Here is a 20,312-nt window from a genome sequence, read left to right on the forward strand (position 1 = left end):
GGTTAGTTTTCATATGGGAGAAAGGATTTAAGTGGTTTCTCCCAGGAAAATTCTAATTTTCAACATGTTTTTTAATTATCTGGCAGACCAAGTGGTGAGAGATCTCTTACCTAAGAGATCTGAGTGACTGAGAAAGGCAACATTTTTTCTGGGATACTCCACCCTAATGTTGATGGAGAAAACACTAAGCTATTAGCTATAAATGGGATATGAGATTAGAATCACAGAACCAGAGATTCACAGAATGGTTTGGGTTGGAAAGATCCAAACTACCTGCCCTGGGCAAGGCCATCTTCCAATAGGCCAGGTTGGTGAAAGCCCCATCCAACCTAGCCTTGAACCTACTGAGCAATAGAAGCTTCTACTCAACTTCTCTGAGCTGCCAGTTTCTTTGTCTTGTCAGCATCATTGTAAAAATTTTTTCCTTATGTCCAATCCGAATCTACCTTATTTCAGTTTAAAACTGCTGCCAGTTGTCCTGTCACTACAGGAATGAAACCTTGCAGTTCCAATGAGAATCAATTAGGCAAGCTTTGGTCCATTTTCTTGCACTTCATGTCATCCCATTTGCTTTTATGGTTTTCACTTTATTTCAGAATTGCCTCTTATTCATTTAAGCATTGAATTTCTTCAGTTTCTTCCCCTGTCTCTTTGTTTAGCTTTCCTCCCTGATTTGGGGATTTCAATGGGAATAATTTTGGCAAGTTTTTGTCTTTTTCACGGAACCACTTTTCACCTCTATATAACTGGCTGCAGTCACTCCATTTCCAAATTCTCTCTTTTTTATTTCCAATTACAATTTATTTGACCATATCTCTGCTGTAACTGCTCTGCCTAGGGTTAGGGTTACACTGCATATAGTGAGATGAAAAGAGGTGCACTGAAAAAACTGAAACTTGCCAAAATTATTCCCATTGAATTCCCAAAATCATGGAGGAAAGTTAAACAAAGAGAGAAGTCGTGGAATTCAAGGGTTTAATCTGCAGTGAATTAAATAAACTCAAAAATGTGTGTCAATATCTTATGTAACTTTGTGTGCTGAAGAAGTGCAAACAGCTTAGAAGATTAAAAAGTACTCATCCTAAACCTTTGCAATGTATGTACACAGTGCAAGCAAGGAGCTGGAATTTTTTTTTTTTTTTTTTGAAAGAGAATGTTTCAGATAGCTTTACAACTACTTCTCTAGACAAACAAATCATCCTTCAGAAACAAGGACTGATTGGTTCCTTACCAACCAGCTGGAAAGCACACAACCAACCTCCAAAGGTTTTGACCTAAATCTGGTTCATGTTTTACAAATTTGCAGAGGAGTTTGAGTTCACCCACTGAACCTCGTGGTGAAACATCCACTGTGTAGTAGGAGGAGCTGCCAGGGTCAGGGCTGGAGCGTATGGAATCCTGGCACACACTTGCAAGGACTTCTAAAGGGCAAAAAGAGGCATCAAGTAATAGTGTTACTTATTCCCCATGTACAGAATGTGACATCTGGAGTTTCTTTTCATGGAAATTTCATCTCCATAATGAGAGCAGAGGGAGTATGTAGGGAGTGAGAAGAAGAGATAGAGGGGAGTTGTGTGGGAATAAGATTGTGTGAACAAGAAACCAGGCAGGGACTGCAGGATGGGTTGGTTTGTTTTCAATTACCCAGCAGAGGTACAGGGTTCTCTGAAATTCTCCAGCTATTGTTCCTTGAGGTCATGGAGGGCTTTCCACCACAGATTTCTTTTTCTAGCAAACCATTCAGCCCCATCTTCCTTCCTTACATGAAACAACCCCCAAGTCTACAGAAATACAGCAACAGAGCAGTTCAGCATTGACCTTAATTAGAGCTACTGAGGTCACAAACTTCCTACCCTAGTCTCATGCAAATTCAAGTAATGTGCTTCTGTTTGGTGAAGATTATGATAAGGAAATAATAAAGTGATTACTTCAGAGCAAGGGAAAATGCCAGCTGTTAAAACATGGGCACAGTTTTTTATGTTTAAGTATGCAGCAAAGGGTTGCAATCACCTCATAACTCGTTTTTTTTACTGTATAGGAAACACTGGTGACTCATCATACAGATATAGAGGCTGAGGGGCTGGAAGTACTTAGTGAGAAGCCCTACAGAGAGGAGCATGTCATAATTGGCTCCTGAATCATCAGAATGGTGATTCCTCTCCTGCATATCAGAACCTAGCACTGGGGAAGGGAGCAGCAACTTGCCTTGCACAGTAACTTTATAGCTCAAGCTAATGATCAGGAAGTTGAAGATGTGGGACTCATGACTGCTTCTAAATTTTGAATCACCAGGCTACAGGGTTGTAAAATGCTTTTTTTACCATCCTCCCTGCATCTGGACCTCATGCAGAAGAGAATGGAGAATTCATAGGATCAACAACGGGTTAAGTTTATAAAAGTTTTGATTCCAGTAAGAAATGTATTCCTCTGGCAGAGAAGAGCCATAGATTATGAGCTCTGTTTCCAATGCTCATTACATATTTTATTTAAGGATACTTAGGTGGATATTGAAGAAAGAGTCCCTAGAGCAGAAACTCATTCTGCTCTAAATGAATTGTTATAGTTGGCAGGCAAACCTCTGTGCAGCTCCCCTATCCTGACAATGGCATGTTACTCTGCAAATTACAGGCTCCTTCAGATGATAATATTGTCTCTGTGGGAAAAATCTGCTTTTATCTGTAAATCCTGTCTCCAAAATCAGCCTCTGCATATGCCCAGTGAAGTGCAGAGGAACAGAAGGAACAGAGAGCTGTCAGAGTACTGACACAATGCAAATGGGCTTTATCCAAAAACCACCAAGTCGAACAAAACTTCTCCCACTCATTATTCTTCTTGATTATTAAACCCCAGCAAAGTGATGCATATCTAAGATATTCATTCAGATACAACATTTGCATATGAATTTGAACATTTCTTTTTAGGACATGCTTTGATAGAGCACAATTATACATCCTGGAAGAAATTAATTGTGCCACTTATAAAAGGCCAAAGAAGAGATTAACAAAACAAAAAAAAAATTAAAAATCAATTGATTGAAAAAGGTCTAAATTGCAAATCTCTCAAAGTACTCATCACTATTCTCTATTAGAGGCTGCAACTGCCTGCCTTCTGCTGTGAAGAGCACCAGGTTCAATTTGCACACTCTTTAGATTTAAAATGGTATTTGCAAGGATTAAATTCTCAAAAATCCAAATAGTTTCACTCTAATTTTTGAATCAGCACTGTCCCATTAACCCAGCAGGAGGAATTGGGTGGCACAAACACAGAACTTATTTTCTCTGTCAAGTAATACAGCAAAGTCAGGAGAAAATGTCCTACCTCTCATATGGCATAGCTGAACCCAGAGAAATTTTGAGACTTGAGCAAATGAGCAAATAATAATTTTATTGCAAACACAATATTTTTAACATATGAAATTAAATACTTACAGGAAGAAATAATATGTTTGTTTATACAGATTTTATATTTGAAAAAATGTTGTTTTTTGGAAGTCAAGTCCACCTTCAGGTCTGAAACCAAAACCTTTTCACTGATAACAGAGTAGCAGTTCTGAACAAGTGCTCTTACCTTGCACCACTTTCTATACAGCAAAACTGGGAAAAAACTCTTTTCTCAACTCTCATTATTTAAGGAAAAAAAAACAAACAAACTAAGAATAAATTACTTGTTAGGATAAAGTATATAATGCATAAACAGTCAATAAGCCTGAAAGAAAATCATATGGTACTTCAACACTTAAAAATAGAAGAACCCCAGCAGTTACAGGCTTGTGCACCTTCCCAGCATCTCTTACCTGCCATTTTCTGTTATCTGCCCCAGTCCCTCTCACTGAACCTTAGGAGACCTTAGGGTTTTCTTCCAGCAACATTTCTTCTCCCAAATGGTTCTCTACAACTTGCTTTACGTATCCCAGTAATGTTTCCTTCTTATCCTTTGAATCCACTGTGATATACTGCACATTACCATTAAGGAAGTTTTCCTGGATTTCAACAACTTTTTCCTTATCTTTTATTTATGCTTCTATAACTGTCTGGGGTTTTCCACCTTAAACAGTATCTATTTCATGCCATAGTGGAAAGGCAGAGGTACAGAAGTTCCTTGGTGACTTTTAGAGCTATTTTATAAGTGCACAGAAATTAAACAAAATTGCTTTTAAGGATAGAACTTTTCTTTCCAAGCTTTCCAAGCTTGTCTTCTTCTGATAGCCTTTCAAGCTGCTAAGTCTGCATTTCTTGCCACCAGTTTTGCCAAGCAATCTGATATAATTGCAAGATGATTGTGATGTATTACAGGATCATGAGGAGGATAAACTGTTCATCATGGATAAGCCAACAGTTTGAAAAACACTGAAGGGCAATATTTATGCTGTCTTTCATGCCAAATCTGCAAAGACCACTGAGAATGATACTGAGCTACTTTGAGTTTTTTAACATGTTGGACTAGAAGCTGGAAAATGGAACTGGTGTTTATTTGTTCCTAGGTTTGAGGGCTCATTTTCACCAGATAGTTGCAACTTCTTTCAGTTACCTGTCTCTTTCATATTCATTAATACTTATCCATTTAACAGATTTCTTTGATCCTCAAAGATTGCTGCCAGGAAAAGTAATCATCTGATTTCAGATTTTTGAAAAGCTGAATGGCCTCTATTTTTTCTCTCTTCCATGCATCCTTTTCCTTGCCCGTGATGGATTCATCATCACATACAGGCTGCCCAAGTGTTGTCTCACCTTCAGAAAGTTTCTTGACTTGGTGGTCTTCCTGACTATTATCCATCTTCACAATGGATTTTAGGCTGTGGAAGCAATAGTCACCAACCTGGCAAAGGAAAACTGGCTCGGTGCTGTCAGGGTTTAACACCACCAAGTTCCCTTCTGACAAAGGCTGCTTTCTAGGAATACCATTTTCCTTCTGTAAGACAGGCAAAGAAATCTTTGTGGGTTTTGAATGCTCATGGACACCTCCAGGCACAGTAAGATAGTCGCCAAACGTGTCCAGGTGCAATTCAGGAGATGAGGTTGGTGCTTGGCCTGAAGCTGGGATCATGGCACCAGTTTTCCTCTGAGATAACTCATGGCAAGAGTCATCACTGGGATGCTGGGGCCCCTGTGAGCCACAGGGTGACTCCTCAGATGTGACCAGTGGAGGGTGGGTGCAGGGGGTGGCTGATGGCAGTAGTGGGCTCTCTGTGGTGATGTACTCCAAGGGGCTCTGCTGAGGAGGAGTGGAACAGCTGAGAGCCTTTGGAGGGTTCTGCTCTTCTGCTCCCTTGCTGGTGCCTTCCCCACAGGCTGATGGGGCCTGCAAGACTTCTTCCTTGTCACTGAGGTGCTGCATCATTTCCTTCTGATCTGGGAGCATGTCCTTTGGAGGAGCTGCTCCTGGCTGTTCTTGCCTCTGTGGGGCCTGGGGAGACTCTTCCCTTGGGAGAATCACATACTGCAGGGAAACTGATTTCTTACTGAGTCCCACGGGGTCCATTTCCATGGTCTGATGTATATCAGAGTGAGAGGACACCACTGGGCTGTACAAGTAAGGACCATTGAAAGCAAAGCAAGGGATTGCTGAGTGGGAAGCAATTCTTGCATCAGCACTGTTTCTCCTTGAAATGGGAAAGGAACGACCAGTGCTCTGACTGGAGAAGACAACTGGGGAGTGCTCTGACTCATTTAAAGCTTGGTAAGAGTTCTGTAGGTCTGGTGTAGCAGGGAAAGCATCTGTCTTCCTGGTCTGCCCTTCAAGGCATTCTGCCAAAGTCTTTGCCTGCCTGAATGTGGGAAAGGTAAAAGTTGCTTGTGAGAGAGATTATTGTTTTAAGCACAATGAGACAGATTATTGTTTTAAACACAGAACATAAACCAATCTTAGCTGAAAACACACGTAGCTACATAGAGGCTTAGAAAAAGATTTCTTGCAGATGTAGCTACCCCTGTAGTAAAGAATTGAATCTCCTCCTCAAAAGCAATTTGTGTAGGATTTTTAGTGACAGAACATTTGATTATATTCTGCCGTGATGCAGAGAGGTCTTAGAGACCATCCACAATGTCAGTATCCTGTGCTGTTCACTCACCTGTCCACAACTTGCAGGAAGCTAGCCTGCTCCATCTTGTCTGAAAGGTTGTATTTGTTGAAGTCCAGTTGGTTGCTTGTTGGCCAACTTCCCAAATGTCCTTTCTGAAAATGAAAAAGCAGACATGACTGAAGGGCAGTATCTCACTGGCAGTAGAATCAGGAATTGTACATTCCTTGTGGACAAAGAAAACAAGTAGGAGAGCCTATAGCACCTGGTAACAGGGATGCAACTTCACTAATACAACTCAAAGGTATGTTCTCCTCTCCAGAAGATGGTTTCTTCAAATCCCTTTTGCCTTGCCACTGACCTAACTACAAGTACTCAGTGAGCCAACCAGGAAAGATGCCCTCCTAAACTTGCTATTTGTGAGTAGAGGACTTGAGGAATTTGATAGTAGGTGGTTGTCTTGGCCACGGTGATCATGAAATGGTTGAGTTTAAAATTTGGAAAGTAATGGGAAAAAAGAAAAAGGAATAGTAAAGTTGCTACTCTGGACTTCAAGAGAGCAAATTTCAAACTGTTCAGGGAGGTACTTGGCAGTGTCACCTAGGAATATGCTTTTGACAGCTGGTGCTGAGCAGGGTTTAAGAACCCCTTTTAAAAGCAGAGGACCAGGAAATTTTGAAGTACTGGAAATTTTTCTACACTGATGTTAAATCACAGTTGTGCTGGCAAGCACAGCACAAAGAGGTCTGTTAAATATAAGAGTCCTCTTATGTTGAGTAGGACCAGAACTTCTACTAAAAACCACTGATTGATAAATGAAGATATCTGTTCATTGTGGACTAGAAAACAAGAAGAGCAATTAAGACTACTGGAAGTCCTTAAAAAGAAAGAGCAATAATGAGTCCTTAAAGGCACAGTTCCCTCTTACCCTCAGGTAGCTCTGGATCAGGAGACTCTTGCTGGGGTTTGGGATCTTTTCCTCCCACATTTTCTTCTTCCTGCAGCAAGAACACAGTTTCAAGATTTGCTTCTACCAGAAAAGGCTGTCTCCTGGGGGACAAGCAGTGCCTCAGACTTTATGCCACCCAGATGAGCTGCTGAGTCTCCACCTTGCAGTGCAAGCCTACCTGAGGAAATACTTATAGCTGCAATAAGCAACAATCAGCAGAACGACGATGAGAGCTGGGAGTGTCACAGGGAGAATCACAGGTGACAGGACTGAAACAAAGAAAAGAGAAAAAGGTATCCACCTGCAGAGTGGCTGTTTCCTTCAACAGGTTTTTCACTTTGGCCACTATGTAGGGAATTTGATATGTGGAGGGACAGGATCGTAGGGCCTTCAAACTGTTGGAATATCCTCCAAAATGGGACAGGCCAAATGTGACCTGAACAGCAAAATGACAAAAGGAGCTCATTGTTTGCTTTACTGATTCGCTTCTTAGCTTTTACTGACATCAGAACTAGGCATTTTTAAGCTAATAAAAAGATGGTTATGAACCTTACTCCACCATGAAAAACAGGCATGACTTCAGACATCTCAAGTCTGCCTGACTCTGTAGGGCTCTGAGGAAGTGGGGTCTCAGAGATTTTCTAAGAACTCCCCATGCTAACAGCCACAACAGCACACTAATTTCTTCCAGAATACACAAATACAGACCATACATCAAAATTTGCCCACAGTATAACCACTACAACCTTCCTCAGGACAAACCATGCAAGATCATACTACTTTGGGCAAAAGATTGTATGATGGCAGCTATTCTGCCTCTGAATCCATAAATAGCAAAAAAAAAAAGTAAAGATTTAATCTCCAGCAGACTCCACTGTGAGTTTTACACAACCTTATAGTCACTCTGCAGATATAAAAATCTGATGGCTTATGTTCTATCTTCCTAAAGTATCAGGCTCTTTAGTCACTGACAGCAGAATGGACTACTGGAATCAGAAAATGATCTTTTGGGCAAGACATCTTTGATTCATATTCCACACGGAAAGCTTTATGGTTAGTTGTACCCACCCCATGAAGGCAAGTAAGAAAGAAGCTGAAAAGGTCATTCACTTGTTCCCTAGCATTGTTATACTGCAAGGATGCAGGCAGGGCAGATGCCCTGGTAAATGACTCCAGCTGGGCCATGGCTGCAACTCACTCCAACACCAGCTGAGGGAATGTGTTATACTACAGAGCTATTCCAGCCATTAACAGTCCACCAAATGCTGACAGAAGCAGCTGTGTGAAAAGTACCATTCTCAGTCTTCCAGCTGAACTCCTCGCTCCATTCACTCCAAGGTCCCTCATATGTTGGTGACTTATTCACCCTTGCACGCATTTTCCCCCTATATTCTGTAGATGCTGCCAGCATCTGCAGGGTGAAGGTGAAGGAAGGTACATCATTGCTGATATTTAACTCCTGGAGAGTCTGGGGAGAGGGGAAGAGCACAAATGACAGAGGTGAGAAGAACTGTCTTTCCATTTGACCAGCAAAGAAATATCCACAACCCTTGCACTTTGTAAGCTACCTCTTCATATCGGTTGTTTTCCCAGTACTTGACTTGGTATCTCTGTGTTATGAAGCTGTAATTCAAACGGTGCTTTATCCACTTTAGTTCATACTCTTGGTTCTCTCTTGCTGTCACTGTCACATTTGCAGGTGGCAGCACCTGAACTGGAACACAATGAATGTCTCAGAGCACTTTCCAACCTACTGGTTCAGTGCTCTCTTTCCACATTGTGAATCATTTCCAGGGACTGAAAACAAGGTTGTTTTGTGCAATATATAATGGCTCAGCTTTTTAACACCTCTTAATTCTCTGCATATTCATTTTCTAGTCAAATACAAGAGTGGAACACCAAATAACAGAAAATCCATACCTGTGAATACTGATAGCACTCCCTGTGTACAGAAAAGCAGCAAAGCAATAATTGAGGTATCTGTCCTTGTCCACCATGTTTCAAGAAAGTTTCAGTTCTCTTGGAGCTACCTCCTGATATTATCACCCACTGCAGGAGCTGCCCCAGTTTTAGAGTTCGAAAAGTCACCAAAATATCTTCAGGAACATGTGTGCAGAGACTGCCTACCTGGTGCACCTGGCTGGGCAAAGGATTCCTACCTCATCCAGTGTTCCAGGGGCCATTGCACAAACCCACGAGAGCTCACTGGCTTCTTGAGAAATCACATAGTAACACACTCCTACTTGCCACAAACACCACCCTCCACAGTCCCCTGTCACCTGGCACACTCATGAATGTGAATCACAGAGAAGTCAGCAGGGTGGCAAATGCTCACTGAGAAGCTCCAGGTCACAACCTGGATTTCTGCACAACAGTTTCCATCACTGTCACCTCCCTCAGAGTAACAAGTGCCACTAAAGAACTCCGTATCTACACCCCAGAGCTGACCTCATATAGTCCCTTTCTTCATTGTAATTGTTTCTTCCATTTCCCACTCACTTTCCTCATCACCACACTTGCTCAGACATGCATCTCTCCAAGAAACATGGAGAAACAAGAAACAACACAGAAACTCACTGTTTTTGTGGGCTTCAATTGACTTCTCCTCTGTCTTGGCCCGGACAGACACATGGTATTGGCTCTGGTTGCTGGAATTGTTAACAGGGATCTCACAGCTCTGGACCACATATGAGGTGTGGGGCAAAATCTTCTCATGCACAGGAGAGCACTCTTCTTCTCTGAGGGGAGGAAAGAGGATGAAAGGAAATCAGGTGAATTGGGCAGACAGAAGCCCCATGGGAGAGGCACAGACACATTGCCATGAGCAGAGCACATACTCTGATGCTGGGGTGGCTCTGAAGAACAAGCCAAAGAGGACAGAGGTGGTGATCACTTTCTTCACTTCCCAGCTGCATGTCAGACCATCTCCACCATTGAAGAGGCAGCGAAGGTTCCTGGGCTGGAGGCCACCTCCAGAGAGCACGAGGGCAAGGTTAGTGACAGCAAAATCCTGGCTTCTCACTATCCTGCACAGCCCCACTCCATCCCATGCTACCTTCAGGGGTCTTCCAGGACACCTCCAAGCTCCACTGGCTGAACTGCCCAGACAAGCTGCTGCCCTGGCCCGGCCTGGCTCGCACACGGGCAATGTAGGTGCTGCCTGGGACAAGGTCCTCATGGCTGAGACTGCAGTGTGTGCTGTGGGACAGCGAGAGCAAGGCAGCCTCCTGCAGTGGGGAGAGGAAATCGGGACATTGGGGAGCACAGAGGTGGAGGGGAGACAGGGAGAGAGTGAGAGGAGGAGGTGACTGCCAGGCTGGATCTCAACAGTCCCACCAGTGTGATGGTCCCTGCACGTGTGGTGCTTCCTCCCCGCCACACAGGAGGGGCCCCAGCCTGTCCTGCAGCACGATCCAGGACGTGAGGCATGGCCACTGTCAGGCACAATGACTCCCCAAAACAAGTAGCAAGCTCCTGCAGCTTGCAAAGCCCAGTCTGTCCTCAGCTCCAGCTACGCGTGTTCATAGCACTGCTCAGTGCAGAATTGGCAATCTGGCCAAGATAATTCCCTTAAAATTTAAAGATCTGGCTGACAGGTACGGAACAGAAATATATGCAGCTCTAGGGAAATGATAGGGAAAAGGATATGGACTCCTAAACACTTTAAAAAAAAAAAACCAAACAAACAAACCCAAAACTTATCTGTCCCAAAGGGGGAGCAACTTCATGTTTTCCCCACACTAACTCATAGCCTCCTATTGGAACATGATTTAATTCAGCTTAAGAGGGATTCAACTCCAACTCAAATCCAAGTACAGTGGTTGAGGGTTTCTTTGAATAAATAAGATATCTTTGCTTTCAGTTCAGCATTGAGTTCAGGAAAAATGGCATTTCACTGGACAAGTCACTTGCTAACAGAAAGAGAGCCCCTTCTACTTGACCCAAAAAACACGTGTATCTCTTCACAGTCCCTGAGAATGGAAAGACAATTAATTTGCACAACCTTTACCATAGATTTTCAACTGCCCAAAATGGTGCAGCCTGAGCCAGGACAGCTGAGCTCCTCTGTTCTTACCTCCCAGGACTCCCACTCCCGCTTGTAAGCGACTTCATAGTCCAGTACATTGCCCAGCCCTTGGTTTCCATCAGCTGTTTTCCAGGTCAACAAGAAGTCTCCTGATGTCGTTGAGCTGACTGAGAGGTTTTGAGGTGGGAGGGGCTGAACTGGAAGGTGAAGGTACAATGCATGAGAGGAGATAATGAGGAAGTTACACAAAGAGGGGAAGAAAACATCTAGGTAAGCTTCCCCATTTCCAGAGTACCTTATCCTTGACAGACCAAGTACCTCCTGCTTGACTAGCTCCTGAGATAATACCAGGTCCAGAAGCTTTCAGAAACTTGCCTTCTTCTCTCCCTGCCCAACCCTCTCAATGCGGAACTCTTTGGTAGTTTTTACAATGGAAGTGGAATTCAATTCCAGATGAACACCAAATACATTCTCAAAAATTCTTTAAATTCATTGGGAAATGAGAATTTGGTACTTAAGCCTTACCATTTTGGAAAAGATTAACATTCAGTTCTGTTTGAAGCTCCTTTTTAGGTCTGAAGCCATAAGTATCTTCTACCCCTATTCCAAGATAGTCTGTAGTCCTGTGGCAGACCCAGTGCACGTACACATCTGGAGTTTCATGTAAGTAATTTTTTGTCTGGCGTTTGCAAAACATGTCCTTGTTCTCCCTGTGTGCAGAGAAAGTGAGCTATAAAGATCTGATCTGAAGACCTGTAGTTAGTGCAAAATTAACCACCTGAAACCAATTTCATCCCATCCTGTTGTTATAATTCACAAAGGCACTTATATCCTCTTCTCACTTTTCCTATTAGTCCTGGTTTGCATCAGTTAATGTGAGAAACATTTTTAACACCAGAATTTTGAGTCCCCATTTCAAGGTTGTGCAGCAGAATGCTACAGTACCAGTCCATTTTTCTAAGTTTTTAGCCCAGCGCTATGTAATCTCATATTTTTAGGTGAGAAATAGTATGATGAAAGCTAATGTCATTTAAATACACCTTTTACTCAGGCTTAAAGGCAATAAAATTTGTCATGATCCTAAGCTGCTTGCAGACTTTCATTTTGCAGTACCAGAAAAACACTTAGAAAAAAATTCTCAACCAAAATGTACTTTTGTATCCTTAGTAGTTCTGTTCTGCCAAGGGATCTTAAGTATTCATTAAAGATTTCATCCACAATGTAAATCATCCTTTCAGATGGCCTTTCTCCTGGCCAAGGAGCATCATGAAAATTAGAAACAATTTTTTAAACTAGGCAGGGGAGGATAATCTTTGTGAGGTTGCAGTAGCCTTAGCTGCTGGAGAGATGTACTGCTTCTTTATGTACCCTGTGGAATTTTGTTTGTGCTTATGGCTTCATGCCCAGTATATTATCTTGTTCCAGCTCAGATGAGAAATATTAAGTTGTGAATATTTAAGGCCAAATACTCTCTTCCAGGATAGGATGGAGTCTTCTAGCCAACTATATGTCAGCAAGCATTATTCAGCACTATTGCTATTTTTATAAGGTGGGTATTAGCAAGGATAACCAGGGATATTGCTGAAGTATGGATTGGACATTGCAGTATGTCTGTAGCCTTAAGCAAAAGAGTCAACCCAAAATGTGTGAAGCCCTGAACTTATTTCTATCAACTCACCAGCATTACCTTACTGTTTGGGGTTTAGTCAATTATTCTTCATCTATGAGCTGATTCTGTTTAATTGTTGGCCATTTTGATTTCAGCTCTCCGTGTTTAGTACCTGCTTGTCTGATTAGCTCACCTCAGCTCACCTCATGATCCACACATCACTTTAGGTTTCAGAGAATCCTCCATTAGTCCAAGGAACTTTATATCATCTTTTCCTGGAGGTATTTAAATTCAAGGTCCAGCTCCGAAGTTCTTCCACTGTTTTTATCTGCTTTTAGGTCTATTAATTCCCTTGTTTGCAATAAAATCAATATTTCTTCCTCTTTCCTTTTCTTCCTGGATCCTCAGACTCTAAATAATTTTGTTCTCAGCTATCCATCTTTGCCTTCCTCTCTCCCTTAACTATTCCTCCATTTCTGTTCTTTCTTATCCTCACCAGCAATCCAGTCTGGTGATCTGGTTCCCTTTTGAAAAGGAAACAAATGTAACAGAGAGATACTGTCATAAACACACCAATATCTATGGGAGGAAAGCTGATGGCACAGATAGAGAACTTACCAGTCCTCTCTATCTCATAAATGTACAGTCTACACATATTTCTCAAAAGTTATCAAAACCACACTCTCAATGATGCTTCTAAAATGAGCAAAATGACAGGGGAAGTGTCTCCTCCCTGTAGAGTTTACAAACAATACTCACACTTGTTCTGATACCTCCTTCTCCCTTCATGCTGATTATTAGCAGCCTATATGCCCCATCTTATTTAATATCTATGATCCTACAACAAAATTATGGAAAATAATTGTAAAGGTGATAAAAACAACTACCCTGACATAGCCTATTCATACCTATCTTCCTAGATAAAGCCACAGAAACAGGCATAACTTTTGCTTAATTCAAAAAGAGAGGTGGATGTGCTTTTCTAAAAACTTGCCTGCTTGCCCCCAGGATTCCAAGTTATGGCAAATTTCCCTTTGGACTTTTATGTAGCTCATTTCAGGTACTTACGTATTAATATCATCCCTTTGGTAAAGAGCCATACCAACAAGGTCATGAGCCTCTGAATGCTCCATCCATGTGCAGGTCACCTGTGAGCTGTAGTCATTGTAGCACCTCAAGCTTTTCATTGGGATACTCTCTGGGAAAGGAATTCAGGCAAAAAAGTTGCAGTGTTTAAAAATAAAAATGGTGAGAGGTAGCAGGAGGTACAGAATGGGTATGGCACTGATAACAGTACTCTCCTCTTGGCACCAGAAAATCACAGACTCATAGAAATGTTTGGGTTGGAAGGGACCTCAAAGATCATGGGCATGGACACCTTCCACTGCACCACTTTGCTCAGAGCCCCATTCAGTTTGGCTCTGAACACCTCCAGGGATGGGGCAGGACTCCATGAAAATATGTGGGGGGTTGTGACCATTCTGCACATCTCCACAAGACACAAGTGTCCAAATCAAGTTATAAATAGCAACAATTAAGTGAAATCTTTGTGCCTTATAGGCATACAGTTCCAGCCAAGGTATCACTTTTCAAACACTGAGTATTTCCAAGGATTAATAGATACCATGGTCAGCAGACATATGGTGATCATTTCCTCCTTATATGTTACTACTACAACTTCTTTGCTACTAACTTCCTAGTAAAGTTTATAATGCTAGAAAGGTCTATTTAAAGGTGAGGTGAGATGCTCTGGGAGTAGCCTTGTTATGACTCAGAAGACTGTCCAAACTAATTTGTTGGAACTAGATTTGTGATCCAGAGATAGCCAGACCTCTCATCAAGGATATTTTTTTCTAAAGTTCACAACTCTGAAGCTGAAAAATACAGACTGCCTTTGGCACATGCACTATGAAGCAAGCTTCTTTCTTATCCTTCCTTATTGTCTCTGAAGGAAATATCCATGCTGCACTATTGGGATATTGCACCTTCAGATGACAAAGATGTGAGTGTGCTCCCTCAAGTAATACTTCCTGATGAGAACTATAATCAGCTTGTTTGAAGGGCTTTTTACAGGCAAAGCCCCATCAGAACAGAATGATGCTGTCTTAGCAGGCATAAGATGGATCTTACTTTGATCTTTTACTGAAAACCAGGACAAAGGATGTTCCACAGCATTCCTTGCATAATCAGAAAATGGAGCATCTCACATAGAAAAGCATGGTCTGAATGTGGGGCTAAGGCTCAGAATGCCAAGAACCCAGTCTGACCTACACAGTAATCCATTTTCCCTCAGAGACCTCAAAGGAAGATATCCTGTAATTGATGCTGGGCCAAGCACACAACTCCTCCAGCTACTGCAGACACAGGCATGAAGTAGATGTCCAGGGAGCACAACTCCTGACAACACTCTTTTCCTGCTGTCTTTAGGATGGCCATAATCTGTCTTGTGGTAGGTATGGTGTACCTCCTATTCCCAGGTGTGTTAAACCAAAGAGGAGAGGAGAGGAGAGGAGAGGAGAGGAGAGGAGAGGAGAGGAGAGGAGAGGAGAGGAGAGGAGAGGAGAGGAGAGGAGAGGAGAGGAGAGGAGAGGAGAGGAGAGGAGAGGAGAGGAGAGGAGAGGAGAGGAGAGGAGAGGAGAGGAGAGGAGAGGAGAGGAGAGGAGAGGAGAGGAGAGGAGAGGAGAGGAGAGGAGAGGAGAGGAGAGGAGAGGAGAGGAGAGGAGAGGAGAGGAGAGGAGAGGAGAGGAGAGGAGAGGAGAGGAGAGGAGAGGAGAGGAGAGGAGAGGAGAGGAGAGGAGGGAGAGGAGAGGAGAGGAGAGGAGAGGAGAGGAGAGGAGAGGAGGAGGAGAGGAGAGGAGAGGAGAGGAGAGGAGAGGAGAGGAGAGGAGAGGAGAGGAGAGGAGAGGAGAGGAGAGGAGAGGAGAGGAGAGGAGAGGAGAGGAGAGGAGAGGAGAGGAGAGGAGAGGAGAGAGGAGAGGAGAGGAGGGAGAGGGAGAGGAGAGGAGAGGAGAGGAAGGAATAAGCTTTCATTTTTTAAGAAATGAAACTCAAGCGATGGATATGGCAGATGGTCTCTTTATCTGTCAGCTATTCCACAAAAAGAAAATCAGGTCATCTGGATTTTGCTCTTGGTAGCCCCTGCCACACTGTCTTGTGTCTGGCCACATGTCTCTACTCCTGTGCACTCTCATCTGAATTATGCAGCCCTTTATTTTCCTATGTTTTCACTAATTATCAGGGTCTATCCCTCCTTTCATTCACTCATTATCCAATCATCTTGTTCATCTCATGCATTTATACAGTATTTCACCTGTCCATACCACCAACATGCAACTCATTTGGCTGCACATGCACCTGCTACATGCTGGTTTTGATCAGGATGTCTGTTCTCTTACAGCTTAGAAAACAAGACAAGGAAGCAGAAAAGCAAGCAGAAAAAGAGGAAGAGCATTAGCTGAAAGAAGGAGACATATAAAAGGAAAGGCAACAATGGAAGGATAAAAAAGAATATAAATTTGAATCTCACCTCGGATGGCTTGGACACAGAAGACCAAATGCAGATCCAGCAGCAGGTTGAAAATCTTTTTCATGTTCATATTGTCCTTGGCACACAGGCTTGATCCTAACTCAGAATTTCAGAGTTTCCATTGCCCACTGGCTACTCTCTTGCCCTGCTTACTGTGGAGCTGTTTGTTTTCGTTTCACATAAAGAGAAGTAAAACTGAATAAGGGAACTTCTCTAAGATCATGTTGAAGTGACATTCAGGAAGAACTTCTGCCAAACATTTCTTGTAGGACAAAATCCACGTCTTCTGGTGGTGTGTTGTTGCAATGCAAGCAAAGGATGAAGTAAATATACATTTCCAAGGAAGTGCAGGGATTCAGTCAGTTGAGTAGCAACAAGAAAAAATCCTAATTTGTCATGAGAACTCATCTTTAAAATTAATTTCATTCTTCAGCTCTTTATGCTTAAAGCCTCCTAATCAACCACGACAGCAATTAATTTCCTTAAAAATATGATCTCAACCACACAGTTCCTAGGATCTGTAGTGGTTGGATTTCCATATTCATTCACTTTGAGAATTTCCTTCAACATACTACTTTTCTAGGTGTCCCCCCCAAACAAGTTGCGAATTGTAGACACAGTACCGAAGAAATTAATTTTTTTTCTGCTGATTGTAGAGAGTGAAAGTAGATTGAGCAGTTCCAAGACCATGGACCATATTGTTCAATACTGGAATTTAAGTCCTTTTGGCCATCTCTCATTGCTCTCTCAAAATCATAGTGCACCTACTTAAGTACGTTACAGATCTGAGACTTTTTCTGCTTTAGGAGAACAAGGAAAAACTCCTTTTAAATTCCTACTGACTTTCAGATTCCCAAGTGCCACTTGGACCAGAAACAGTCAGCTGAGCCTTTGAATAATCACTGCAGCTAAGGAATCCCCCAGTAAGTCACAAATCCTTGTATGAGACTCTGCCATTATGCTTCCCCCAGCAAGGAAGCCATTCCCTTACCTGATCCAGGGGTGCCTGTAAGGCAGATGATTCAACCTCATGGGTGACTCTCCCTGTCCAGCCTCCCCCTGCAGCACCAGAACCCTCTGATGCAGAAAGCAGCAAACCCACACTTTCCTAGAACTGGAAACAGAAGTATAAACCAACCACAGGACTTTCTTGGCAAGTAAGTCTCCCAAATAACTGCTACATCTTCTGTGAACCTCAAATGCCACTTTCAGAGAAGCTGACACCCCCCTTTCAAGGAAAGTCTGTGCAATTGCACAAAATAGGAAGTCTGCACTTCCTATTTTAGCCCCCAAAGCACGCACTTAGATGGGGCTGTTGGGTTAACTGTGAAGGGAGGGAAAGGAAGTTTGTCATTGCCAATCTGTGTGTTAGCAATTACCAGATCATGAGACTTATGTATTTTAAGAAAGAGAAAAGACTGACTGCAGCAGAAGTAAGAAAGATGAAGAAAGAATTTTCTGTTTTTCACCCAGTGCTGTTTCTTGCCTTACTCTAGACTAGACAATTTTCATGGCAGGGATCCCTCTGGACTTTCATTTGTACATCCATATTGGGGGAGAGCAAGCTACCTTTATCTCTGTAACTCTTTGAGTAATATTTTGAAGTTTTTAACCATTTCAACAACAATTAATAATAAATTACAAGTACTATAGTACATAGAGGAAACAAAAGAAAACTGGTGAGAGTAGTTGATCTGAAATTATCCTACATCTAAGGCAGCCTGGTCTTTTAATCCAACCATAAAACTTAGCCCAGTAGCCTTCAAAAATAAACCTTAGTAAAGTTATGTAGCATAAGGAAGAGACATGCTCAGGTTTGTGTTCTCAGGGATAAACTATGGGGGCTTGGATGAGTCCCCAGATACAGAATACAACAACCAGAGTCTGTCTGTCCTGCACTGCTGCTCCTCCTCTCAATGACCATGGTACTGACCAAACCACAGTTAGCAGAGCTATTCTCTCAGAATATTCAGAACTGCATCAATAAACAAGAAAAAAAAAAAAAAAAAAAAAAAGTATCATGTGAATAAGGGAAACATGCAAAGCAAGACAAAGAATATGGAGAATATCTGGGGAAACTGTGTGTCATAAAGTGTCCATATAAAACCTGCAGAGAGTTAGGGGAATATATAACTTGGTTAGATGGGAAGAATTTATTTTGCATTGCAGTTTAAAGGCAGAGGGGGATCATCCTGCTCTGATTTTCAAAGACCAATGTGTTTATGCTCTTCCAGCACCCTTATAAAAGAGGACAGCTGTTTCCCAGCAAACATTTTCCCTCCCTTGCCTTTCCCATTGAAAATATTCCTCCATTTTGGGAGACACATGCTGAGATGCTGGTTGCATCACAGGATCTAGCTGTCGGTGAAAATCTCTAAGAGCTACTTGCTCTGTTGAACTGCAGGAACAAGTAACAAGGAATCCTAAACACTAGAAGCTTTGCAGATCATACATGCCATTAGGTTTCAAACTTCCCTTGCATTTTCTTATGCATCACAGCATATAATATCACTGACACAATCATTGATATTACTTCATATCCTTTCTAAACTGCATTGCTACAATGCCTCTGAAGCAGAAAGCTAACATTTTGTAATATTTTAGTAAAACAATGTCAACAAGTTCCCCTCCCAAAATAAAAAGCAAACCACTTTTAAATAAAAATTGATGAACTATTATTTAACTTTATTTGTTGATAAATCTGATACATTATTTTCTTGTTTGTTCTGCTTTGAAATGCAGTGTCAGAAAGCAGAAGATATAGAAGAAATTTCTGTTTGAGTAGATATCCTACACACTTTCCCAGAACATGAAAATAAGTAGACTGTACAATTATGTGAAGGTCTATAAGGAACACCACAGATTGATTCACAGAATTCAATATTTTCCACTGGTCAGTGGAAAAGAAGAAAGTTAAGATGGGCTGCAATTCCTTCACTGAAGTCCAGGAAAGTTTTCTTGATGGTCCTAGGACAAATTCTGGACACCAAATCAGACTCCAGCATGAGAGAAATAATTACACACTGGCACACAAACCTTTGGATCATCAAATGAACAGAAATTTATGGGAGTCTAGGAAAAAAAAAAAAAAGAAAAGAAAAGCTTATGAAGACATTCTGAACAAATAATTAGCCTTGGGAATGAGAACAGAGACTAGATCAGGTCTGGGGGCTCAGGAGACCTCTATGCAGGCTGACACTGGCTTGTTTTGTGAACATGGCCCATGATTTTATTTCTCTATTCCTCACCTTCTCTGGTCTCTATGTAGATGTCTCTATTGCAGATGAATGCTAACAAGCAGAGGAAGTTAACTAAGTACAGATTTTACACCAAAAGGTAATATATTACTAAAAATTGCTCCTTTCAAGGACACATCAAAGACACAGTGAAGGAAACTGCCTGCAGAGAGGGATGTCTATATGGCACTTACATTGCTCCTGCTGTTTGAGTAGCACCTGTTCCTGGACTGGTGTTGTAGACATCCAAGTCATCTTTGTGAGTGATGTGCAACTTCCAAGGGAAAAAGTGTTTCTCAGAGGGACTCCTTCTGCTCTGAGACACCATGAGCTCAACATCCTCATCACAGAGCAAACGGATCAGATCCCCGTCAGGGTCCCGGTAATTCAAAACAATGTCATCTCGGTTAAACTCCTGCCTGGGAGAAAAGAAATGGATTGATCCCCAGAAATCAAGGAATGCCTGGGAATGCTACATGATGAACAATATACTGACACTCTAATTAATTTGGATAAAAGCCACACAAAGCCTTGGGTGTCTTGGCTTTCTTGATAGAGCTGGTACTAGAAATCAAATAGCCACATTCATGCATGTTGTGTTTAAGATAAGAAATCTATCAGAACCAAGAACCATTTCCAGTAACACCACATAAATGGCACAATTAATCTGTGTGTTTGATAGAATTACCACACAAAAAGCTGACTGTTGTTACTACTCACTTTCACCTACTTATTTTTGCTTTTTCTGAGGAGTGCAAAACTATTAGAACAGGTCTTCTGTTACCAATATTTCCTTATATTGAATGTTCTAAACTGTTGATATTCAACACCAGGTTAATCTAGTTTAACACTACTTTAACAAGTGTTATAAGGCCATGTCCTACATCCTGAAGAAATGTACTAGTCAAAAGATGCTTTTATGGGGGTATGACTCTTCTCTTAGCACAAG

At 41.9% G+C, this 20,312-nt stretch overlaps 2 protein-coding genes across 6 annotated transcripts in view; both read right to left on the minus strand.

The window, feature by feature from the left end:
- Positions 1-3,367: 3,367 nt before the first annotated feature.
- CSF2RB (colony stimulating factor 2 receptor subunit beta) lies at positions 3,368-17,400 on the minus strand. 4 transcript variants are annotated; one of them, XM_079303040.1, is made up of 14 exons: positions 17,119-17,400; positions 16,128-16,287; positions 13,670-13,799; positions 11,518-11,702; positions 11,041-11,189; positions 10,021-10,192; positions 9,803-9,935; positions 9,543-9,703; positions 8,534-8,679; positions 8,259-8,433; positions 7,144-7,234; positions 6,945-7,014; positions 6,068-6,171; positions 3,368-5,764 (listed from the first exon to the last, which is right to left on the minus strand). In XM_079303040.1, exons 2-14 carry the CDS (start codon positions 16,195-16,197, stop codon positions 4,561-4,563), a joined length of 2,790 nt encoding a protein of 929 aa, XP_079159166.1. In that variant the 5' UTR covers positions 16,198-16,287; positions 17,119-17,400; the 3' UTR covers positions 3,368-4,560. The 4 variants fall into 4 exon arrangements, with proteins under 4 accessions (XP_079159166.1, XP_079159164.1, XP_079159165.1 ...); XM_079303038.1 differs by having other exon boundaries at positions 16,128-16,410; positions 17,119-17,399; XM_079303039.1 differs by having other exon boundaries at positions 16,128-16,413; positions 17,119-17,399.
- A 1,391-nt stretch (positions 17,401-18,791) lies between these two features.
- Positions 18,792-20,312, minus strand: part of NCF4 (neutrophil cytosolic factor 4) — a 37,174-nt gene continuing 35,653 nt past the window's right edge. The window contains exons 12-14 of one of the 2 annotated variants that reach the window (XM_079304308.1): positions 19,558-19,782; positions 19,376-19,417; positions 18,792-19,199 (exon numbers count right to left, since the gene is read on the minus strand). In XM_079304308.1, coding sequence (XP_079160434.1) covers positions 19,402-19,417; positions 19,558-19,782 — 241 coding nt within the window. In that variant the 3' untranslated portion in view covers positions 18,792-19,199; positions 19,376-19,401. The remainder of the gene's footprint in view (positions 19,200-19,375; positions 19,418-19,557; positions 19,783-20,312) is intronic. The other variant, XM_079304309.1, reaches the window with a different exon arrangement.

This window comes from Erithacus rubecula, assembly GCF_903797595.1.
Source record: "Erithacus rubecula genome assembly, chromosome: 4".
Lineage (NCBI taxonomy): Eukaryota > Metazoa > Chordata > Aves > Passeriformes > Muscicapidae > Erithacus > Erithacus rubecula.